Source organism: Centroberyx affinis, unplaced genomic scaffold (genome assembly GCF_046629955.1).
Source record: "Centroberyx affinis isolate AG114_WGS23_722 - 3 ecotype Tasmania unplaced genomic scaffold, CSIRO-AGI_Caff_v1 ptg004457l_1, whole genome shotgun sequence".
Classification (NCBI taxonomy): Eukaryota; Metazoa; Chordata; class Actinopteri; order Beryciformes; family Berycidae; genus Centroberyx; species Centroberyx affinis.
Genome location: NW_027282124.1, coordinates 1 through 10,000, shown reverse-complemented (window position 1 = coordinate 10,000; position 10,000 = coordinate 1). Strand labels below are relative to the sequence as shown.

The 10,000-nt window shown below is 49.4% G+C and overlaps 1 protein-coding gene across 1 annotated transcript in view; it reads right to left on the bottom strand.

Annotated features, from left to right (window-relative positions):
- The window catches only part of LOC139665120 (tetratricopeptide repeat protein 24-like), a gene marked incomplete at its 5' end in the record, with an annotated part of 12,196 nt that extends 3,500 nt beyond the window's left edge, over positions 1 to 8,696 (bottom strand). Inside the window, 8 exons of the mRNA XM_071544091.1 lie at positions 145 to 243; positions 659 to 751; positions 2,186 to 2,307; positions 2,599 to 2,727; positions 3,019 to 3,144; positions 3,199 to 3,297; positions 7,486 to 7,687; positions 8,371 to 8,696. Coding sequence (XP_071400192.1) covers positions 145 to 243; positions 659 to 751; positions 2,186 to 2,307; positions 2,599 to 2,727; positions 3,019 to 3,144; positions 3,199 to 3,297; positions 7,486 to 7,687; positions 8,371 to 8,696 — 1,196 coding nt within the window. The remainder of the gene's footprint in view (positions 1 to 144; positions 244 to 658; positions 752 to 2,185; positions 2,308 to 2,598; positions 2,728 to 3,018; positions 3,145 to 3,198; positions 3,298 to 7,485; positions 7,688 to 8,370) is intronic.
- Between the last annotated feature and the right edge of the window lie 1,304 nt (positions 8,697 to 10,000).

Sequence of the window (10,000 nt, the reverse complement as noted above, 5' to 3'; positions counted from 1 at the left end):
GATGTGAGGTTTCTGCTCTGATGGTTGAGGGTTTGATTCCCGGTCCTGGTTCAGACTCCCTGTATGCCTCCGTAATGTTAAATGTTAATGTCGTTGCTAATTGGAGGATCCGGTGATAGTGAGAGCTGACTAGCCGGTTCATACCTGCCTGGCTGTCCGGAGGGAGGGCTGTCTGGGCGAGGCCGGAGTGGGCGGGGTCTGAGTGGGCGAGGCCTCTGTGTGATGAGAAGAAGAAGGTTTACTCTGATGAAGACATCAAGTTTACAACCAGTCAAGGGAATTTAAATTCTATTGTTGGTCAAGTACAGCTGCATGATACTGACAATAAATCATGCGACTGCCAATACTGTTTAACGCATATTATCATGTTAGATGTGGAAATACTGGATGTCTTTAATAACTGTTCTTAATAATTTCTCTTCATTAAAGATAATAGTGTGGCTTTAAATCAGACTGTTCAGTTTGAATAAAATCATGTGACTGGTTATCCTGGTTCAGACTCCTGAGTCTGAACCAGGTGTTTCCCTCAACGACTTGTTCTCGCTCGGAGAAACAATCGAGCCAATCAGCTTTTGTATTTCAGTGTTTTTCAGCTGCAGCCGGCAGACTGATGCAGACTGATGCAGACTGATGCAGACTGATGCAGACTGATGCAGACCTGCAGTCTGGGCTGCAGGCTGACAGACAGACGCTGCTGCAGCGCCGCAGTCAGACGCTCAACCAGACGATCCTGAACGGAGCTGGAGCCATCCTGCAGAGAGAGAACATTAATACTGCATCAGTACTGTGTACAGTGGTAACCATGGCAACAGTCCTGCTTTATGTATTTATACTTAATGTTACTATACTTTAATGTTATTCATTAGAATCAAACTAAAATGTTTTAAAACAGTGAGTGACATCACTGACAGTCAGACCAGTTGAAAAGGGTCTATCTGCAGCCTGCAGCCCCCCTAGAAGACACGCCCCCACAAGGTACGTCTGTACAAGACACGCCCCCACAAGGTACGTCTGTACAAGACACGCCCCCACAAGGTACAGCTGTACAAGACACGCCCCCACAAGGTACAGCTGTACAAGACACGCCCCCACAAGGTACGTCTGTACAAGACACGCCCCCACAAGGTACGTCTGTACAAGACACGCCCCCACAAGGTACGTCTGTACAAGACACGCCCCCACAAGGTACGTCTGTACAAGACACGCCCCCACAAGGTACAGCTGTACAAGACACGCCCCCACAAGGTACGTCTGTACAAGACACGCCCCCACAAGGTACAGCTGTACAAGACACGCCCCCACAAGGTACGTCTGTACAAGACACGCCCCCACAAGGTACGTCTGTACAAGACACGCCCCCACAAGGTACGTCTGTACAAGACACGCCCCCACAAGGTACAGCTGTACAAGACACGCCCCCACAAGGTACAGCTGTACAAGACACGCCCCCTGAGGCTACGGTGGCTGAAAAGGGTCATTGGAATCCGCAGAGTCTTAACTGCAGAGACATTTAGCTGGACATTTACATGGGAGACCTTCCTTCGTCTATATAAGCTAATCATGCTAATCAAGCTAATCTGCAGCCGGAGCAGCAGAGACAGAAGGTCTTCCTCCACTGTCACCATCAAATCCCATCTTATAACTGAATTACAGGCTGCCTTAGCACTGTAGTCTAGACTGAAGAACATGCTTAGTACCAACTGGCAATTGAGAGTCAAAGGACAAAATAAATGTAGTAATCATAACAATGTTATGTTTAAAAAATACATTTCATTGATTAATTAGCTTGCTAACCACACAGCATAGCACAGAGTCAATTGATTGATACTTAGCTACATTAGGTTAAAGCTACCTAACAGCCTAGAACCGGAGGTCTATTGGTCAGTAGTTAGCTACTTCACCAGCTGCTAACCAGCTTAATACAGATTGATGCAGGCTGTTCAGTGTCATTTATAGAAACCATGGCAGCTTCTTCTAGCGATCTCGTCTGCCACAATGTCCCCGGCCCCCGAAAAGCTTCACATCACGTCCTTTTCCATCGCAATGAGCAAAGAGAACGAGGGGGCGTGTCTTGTACTGGCGTTGCATTGAGGGACGTCTCTTGTAGGGAGTCTGCAGGCTGCAGATAGACCTACTTGGACCCGTCAAGGTGCGGTGACCTCTGACCTCTGACCTGTGATGTCACGGGGCAGCGGCTTAGTGCGGACAGAGCCTGTTTGTAGAGTTCAGCAGCTTTCTGAAGCTTCTTCTGCTTCAGGTAGGAATCTGCTAACGCTTCACACACCTGACACTGAGACGGGTAATCCTCTGCAGAGAGACAGGTGGAGAGAGACAGACAGGAAGAGAGAGACGGGTAGAGAGAGAGACAGGTGGAGAGAGACAGGTGGAGAGACAGACAGGTGGAGAGAGACAGGTGGAAAGACAGGTGAGACAGACTATCATGGCTGAAATGAAAACTAATATGTGTGATGGATTCAGCTTGAGACAAGGAATCTGAGGGATAATAAAATAGAATAGAATAGAATAGAATAGAATAGAATAGAATAGTATAGAATAGAACAGAATAGAACAGAATAGAACAGAACACAGTAGATGTACCAGTGTCTCTGAAGGCCTGCAGAGCGTGGATGAAGCTCTCCTCTGCCTCCTCCTCCTCACCCAGCTGGCTGCAGGCAAACGCCAGATTACTGAAACACTGAGCCTGGTCCGCACGCCGGCCCAGGGAGCCTACACACACACACACACACACACACACACTCACACACACACACACACACACACACACACACTCACACACACACACACACACACACACACACACACACACACACACACACACACACACACACACACAGAAAGCCATATACCAAAGAGTGAATTAAGATAATTAAGTTTAATGAGAATGACCTGCAAAGTCTGTCCAGTGTGTGTGTATGTGCTTGTGTGTGTGTGTGTGTGTGTGTGTGTGTGTGTGTGTGTGTGTGTGTGTGTGTGTGTGTGTGTGTGTGTGTGTCTCACCGTACAGCCCAACAGCCAGTCTGTGGTAGCCCACAGCCGGTCTGAACTGGCCCACAGAGTTGAGTGCGGCTCCCAGATTGAGCAGCGTGTCGGCCAGCAGGGCGGGGGGCAGGCTGGGGGGGGGGCGGCCGGAGGGGGGCAGGCTGGGGGGGGGGCGGCCGGAGGGGGGGGGGCCGGGGGAGGGGGCAGGGGGGGGCAGGGCCTGCTGGAAACACCGCACCGCCTCCCAGAAACACCTGAGCCGGCAGTAAGCCACGCCCACCGCCAGGTACAGCTCACCTGGAGGAGAGAAGACAGGTTACCACTCTGACCAGTCTAACCAGTCCGACCCGATCTGAACCGGTCTGAACTCGTGTCCTGGGCAAGGATGAAAGTTCAGCCATCCAAGTCGCAAAGTCTGTCTCTACAGAAGCGAGTCAGATGACCATACAGAAACACAGCTGTTGGCTAACCAGCCCGTCCAGAGCCTGGGAGGCAGAGCTCTCCCACAAAAAGATGAGGAAGGTCGAACAGAAACATCTCTCAAATGGCCTGGCGAGGACCAAACCAAGCCAACTTCCAAGGAAGTTCAAGGTTTGGTGCGACCAGTTCACACTGTACCAACAGGTCATGTGCCCACTGAAAATGTGCAAAATTCCCTCATCAACAGTAAGCAGGATGGATGGGACAGCAGGTCTGGGTTTTCTACTGTGCCCCTAAACTGAGCTCTCTGGGAGGAACACCTTACAGCTGCCTCTGCAGTCCATCAGCCTGGACTACAAGCTGGAAAAGTCTAGGCTGGTCCTAGGGCTGGGTTTAAAAAATCGATTTTCCGATTTAAATCGATCTTCATTTGAATGATCCGATATCGATTCATAAAATCCTGAGATCGATCTTTTAATATTTCCTTTTCCCATGGATGCTTGAAGCTTGAAGCTACACTGCACTACAGAAGGCTCTTACCTGCTCAGAGTTGCACAACTTGCACTATATTGTGTTGACTGCTGTAGTGTGTTGGCCATGTTAAATAAAAAGTACATTAATGTAACTGCTTTGGGGTCAATTCTAAATGTAAACATTAATATTTTAATAATGCACCAGGTTAGAGGGTTCCTTGTACAATTTACAGCATTAGTTCTCTGAGAATCTCTTTCATATCCAAGCAAAATTGGTATTGTAACTGAAATGTCCCTAACCGAATCCATATTGAATCGAATCGAATCAAATCAAATCGGAAATCGAATCGAATCTGTCATGGCAGCCGCCTGGCAGCACTCTCTCTCTCTCCCTCTCTCTCCCTCTCTCTCTCTCTCTCTCTCCCTCTCCCTCCCTCTCTCTCTCTCTCTGTCAGTGTGTGGTGGGCGTGAGGTTGGACCTGCATTCCTCAGGTGGGGAGGTGAGTCCGTCAATCTACCCGACTACTGATTCCCTGCTGTGCCTGCAGTCTTCGTCAGATCGTAGTTTCTAGTGTGCAGTTTGCCAGCTGCTGGACTGTTGGTTTAGCAAACGTCTTTACGTTTCAAGCCGAGTTTCTCTTGAAGTTCTTGTCACAGCTCTGATTGAGTTTCCTGTTCGTTCTAATTCATCGTCTCCTTGTCACTCTGCCTCAGCCGGCCACAGCTCCTACAGCCCGACCCAATTTCACTGTGAAATTATCTATGAAATACACTGCTTGAAAACTAAGCCCCAGTCTGCGTGTCTGTTCTTGGGTTCCCCGGCACTTGTGTCAGAATCGGGACCTTGTGAATCGGAATCGATTCGATTCGGGAAATCAGTGGCGATACCCGGCCCTAGTTGGTCCTGGAACTGAGGGAGTCCAGGTGCGCACGGGCCGTAAACGGAAAGCCCAAACCGCCGTGAACCAGGCGATCGGCGGGCTTTAACACATCGAGGCTGTCGGCAGAGTCCGAGCGAGACGGACAGGACTCCAATAGGGGGAAGTACCGCAACTCTGGTCTAAGGCCAACAGAAAGGAGAGGAAGGAGACGGTCCTGTCAGAAGCGTCAAGATCAGAGGAAGAGCTCTATAAGATCAGAGCAGAGTCGCAAGGTCGCCATGGAGTCTGGACAACACGGGAGGGCGTGGTCAGCAGGCAGGCCGGTCACAGAGACCAGAGACATTCCATCCCCACAAAACCTTCAGCTGGGTCAGCCAGGGGGAGCGCTGCTGTCTGCAACAAGGTGACAGACAGTTCATCAGGCGAGGAGGGACTTCAGAAAGCACCAGCTCCACTCTCCCCTGCAAAGACACGAGGGAAGATGAGGGAACACGAGGGAACACGAGGGAACACGAGGGAACACGAGGGAACACGAGGGAACACGAGGGAACACGAGGGAACACGAAGGAACACGAGGGAACACGAGGGAACACGAGGGAACATGAGGGAACACGAGGGAACACGAAGGAACACGAGGGAACACGAGGGAACACGAGGGAACACGAAGGAACACGAGGGAACATGAGGGAAGATGAGGGAAGATGAGGGAACATGAGGGAAGATGAGGGCTGACAGACAGTACTCCTCGTGGAGTTCACCATCCCATGGGAAGAAGGGATAGAGGCCGCCTGCGAGAGGAAAAGGAGCGAGTACCCAGTGGAGGTAGGATGCCGAGGCTTTGTCGGTACATCGGCCTCAGGTCTACTCAGGGACCCGGGTGCGGGAGGCACAAAGCTGAGGAAGACCATGAAGCAGTTGGCCGAAGAGGCAGAAACTAAGGCCTCCTGACGTTGGAGCTCCTCCACCAGCGTGACGCCGGGTCGCCGTCAGCGAGGTTCTCCCTGCTCCACACAGCACCTTCACTTTGGAATGGATTCAATCAATCAATCAATTCAGCTTCATTTCAATCAAGTGAGCTTTACTGTCATTATTGGCACGGCAGCGATGCGGTCAGTAAGCATCACTGAAGGACCAATATGACGGTGAAGCTCACCCTGGAGTGTAATATTGCGATTATACAACAGTTACCAACAAAATAAAAGATATAATCAAAATGTATTCATATTGTGGGGCAATTCACTCTCAAAATTAAAACTGCAAGCAGTCCTGAGCGGCCCTCGCGTCTGTGTGCAAGTCGGGGTGCGCGGCGTCGTTACCGGACACCGACCGGTCGACGTGGCCCACACCATGAAAATTCCATGTAAATCCAATGACGATTGTCACGCAAGGTTTACTTCCTGTCGCCAGTAGGTGGCGCAATGCCTATGACTCCCAATTGGCCTGTAGATGTCCTCAGGCCTGGACTGTGGACCAGCATGTGAAATCTGGTGCAGATCGGACGATGTAAGCTCAAGTTAACCCAGCTTCCTGTTTCGTGGCGAAACATGGAAATTCGCCGCCTCGCCACGCCCACGCCGTGTGACGAAAACTGAAGCTTTTGATAAATTTTCATCGTTGAGGGCTTTTATTCACGCTGACCGAGTTTGACGTGGATCCGATCAACCGCCTAGGAGGAGTTCGTTAAAGTACGACCCCTGCAAACGGCCAAAAACGGCCAAAAATGTCACAATCAATTCAAAATGGCCGACTTCCTGTCGGTTTTAGGCGCATGGTACCGCAGACTTTTTTTTAAGTCTGGACATGATACACGCGCCTACCAAGTTTCGTAGGTCTAGGACAAACGTACGGCGAGAGACACTCCGTTTAAATGTTGTAGGGGGCGCTATCGAGCCGCTTTGCCCATGAGCGAGACCCATAAAATATATAATTTTTCACCACTTCTGACTCGTGTGCAAAGTTTCACAACTTTTCGAGCTCGTTTAGCTCCTCAAAAGTCCGATTTATTTGGCCTAAGAAAAATAATTCCATGAACGAAATACAATAGGGCTTCACACGAGGTCGTGCTCGGGCCCTAATAAAAACTTTTTGCTAGTGTCCGTTTCCCTGGAAATACATGGGGTCTGACTAATAACTGTAACCCGTACAGTTTGTCCAGTAGGTGGCAGTGAGACTCCATCATGGATCCAGCAGCTGAGAAGCTACAACAGGCTGAGTGACGAGGAAATGAACCTGCATGTTAAATTAAAACAATAGTTTATAGATTATTTTCCCCCTCAGTGAAGAAGGTTTCCATCTTGATCCTTTCCTCCGCTCCGACTCGCTGCCGCCGCTCAACGTTTTTTTCACCTTAGTTTTGCTCTTGTGATCTGATCCCAGGTCAGCCTGATCGTCACGTTACACGGCGCTTCCGTGTGTTTCTCGTCTCGTCACGCGATCGGAGCTGATCACGGGTCAGCTCCGATCCACTCGGGTTTTACACATAATGACAAACAGACCCGGGACCCGCGGTAATAGAACGGGACCCGACCCGGACCCGACTGACCGTAATAAAACGTGGACCCGAACCCGTACGGGTCCCGGGTCGGGTCTCGGATCCTAGGGTCCGGGTAGACCCGTGAAGACCTCCAGCTCCCACACTGTCTCTGCTGCTGTCAAAATGAGTCATGAGTAATATTTTACTCATTAACACTGCTGGTTAATAAAGGAATTACCCAGAATCCTCGGGTCGGTGACGCTGTCCGCCAGACTCAGACACTCTGTCAGCACGCTGGTGATGTCATCCTGGCTGAACTGATCCGATTGGACCATGTGACTTCCTGCTTCTTTGAGGGCGATGGCAGCAGAATCCAACATGGCCGCCACCCTGTAGCTCTCCCCTGCCCGCAGGAAACCCTGAACCGCCTGAGTCCAGTCCTGACACACACACACACACACACACACACACACACACACACACAGACACACACACACACACACACACACACACACACACACACACACACACAGGTTGGGATGCAGCCATCAGCTCAGTGAATTGAACAGAACAGACAGAAACAGAAAGTTGAATATGTTGAACTTTATTTAAATTATATTTAGGAACAGTCGGTCGGTCTGCAGGCAGAAAGCTGTAATCTCCTTCATGTGGTTTCTGACAGACCACCTGGGTTCTAAAACGCTGCGTCAGCACTGCTAATCCAGTTTATTAAAACACAGCAGGGTTAGGGTCTGGAATGAGACTCTGACTCCAGGTTCTCCTGCATGTTCCTGCATTAGCTCTGTCTGGTTCTCTGTACGCTGTTTAGAACACACTGAACTACCTGTATGGTTCTGGTTCAGGTTGTGGTTGTGGTTCTGGCTCTACTTGAGGTTCTAGTTCTGGATCTAGTTCAGGTTCTGGTTTTAGTTTTACTACTGGTTCTAGTTCTGGTCCAGGTTCAGGTTCTATCTCCACTTTTGGTTCTGGCTCTAATTCAGGTTCTGGTTTTAGTTCTGGCTTTAGTTGAGGCTCTGGTTCTGGTTCTGGGTCTAGTCCTGGCTCTGGCTCTGGCTCTGGCTCTGGCTCTGGCTCTGGTTCAGGTTCAGGTTCTGGTTCTGACCTGCAGTTTGACGTAGCACCTGCTCATCTCCATGCAGGCGTCGCCCTCGCTGGCTCCGCCCCCCTGGGATCGGTACAGCTGGGCGGCCTGGAGGAAATACGCGGCGGCCTCTTGCCGCCGCCCCAGTGCATTGTGGGCCACAGCCAGGTTGAACTGGAGGTCTGCGACCCGGTCGGCCCGCGGGCCGGGCTGCGCTCGCCGCAGGAAGTCCAGACCCTTCTGCGGTTTCCCCGCCTCCACGTACGCCGCGCCCAGGTTGAAGGAACAGGCCCGCCGCACCCGGGAGTCCTGCAGCTGACCGACAGAGGAGCGGCTCACAAGGCATGCTGGGAAATCAACACCAGCCACCACAGCACGACACAAGGAAACACCTTCGGTCCGTCTGGTGAGTCCGGTCCCTGTCTCGTGTCTGCGGCTCAAATCTAAATGTAGTTTAGTTCAGTTTAGTCAGAACGAGTTGGACTGAACCAATGGGAAGCCTAAATCCTCACAACACTGGACTCCGATTGGCCGACAGCAGCGGCTGCTCTAATGTGAGTGGAGGCTTTAGTCAGAGGTCCGGTCTGCAAAAAACTTAAGGATTTTTTAAAACGTAGTAACTTTATATCGTAGAGGACGGGCCAGGCCCTCCAGACGCTCTACAGACTGGACTCAGACCTCCAGGTTCATTTCATGTGTTTAATATCCAGCTTTATGTCTGACTGCCTTGTTATACCTCATTTTATAAACCCTCTGTCTTGTGTTTTATCTCTGTTTCCTATTATTCATTTATTTATTATTTTGTATTTATTTATTTTAATTTAAATTTATTTCATTTTTGATTATTTGACTTTTTTTTTTTTTTTGTTCTTGTGTGTGGAGAATGTGTTCTGTGTTGGGGGGGAAGGTGGAAAAGAGGCTGCATGTTTTTATCAAGCTTCTTCATCATTAATTGTCTCTCCCTCTGGAAATCAATAAATATACTTTAAAAAATAAAAATAAATAAATAAAATGTAGTAACTTAAAATTTTACCACTGAAACAAATGAAAATAGGAAATTTGAATTCCTATAATATGGAACCTTCAAACCCAAATCATCAAGGTAGCAGAGTTCAGGTTCTAACAGTCTGTGATGTGAACAGGTTCTACAGGTTCTAACAGTCTGTGATGTGAACAGGTTCTAACAGGTTCTAACAGTCTGTGATGTGAACAGGTTCTACAGGTTCTAACAGTCTGTGATGTGAACAGGTTCTAACAGGTTCTAACAGTCTGTGATGTGAACAGGTTCTACAGGTTCTAACAGTCTGTGATGTGAACAGGTTCTACAGGTTCTAACAGTCTGTGATGTGAACAGGTTCTACAGGTTCCAACAGTCTGTGATGTGAACAGGTTCTACAGGTTCTAACAGTCTGTGATGTGAACAGGTTCTAACAGTCTGTGATGTGAACAGGTTCTAACAGGTTCCAACAGTCTGTGATGTGAACAGGTTCTACAGGTTCTAACAGTCTGTGATGTGAACAGGTTCTAACAGTCTGTGATGTAAACAGTTTCTAACAGGTTCTAACAGTCTGTGATGTGAACAGGTTCTACAGGTTCTAACAGTCTGTGATGTGAACAGGTTCTAACAGGTTCTAACAGTCTGTGATGTGAA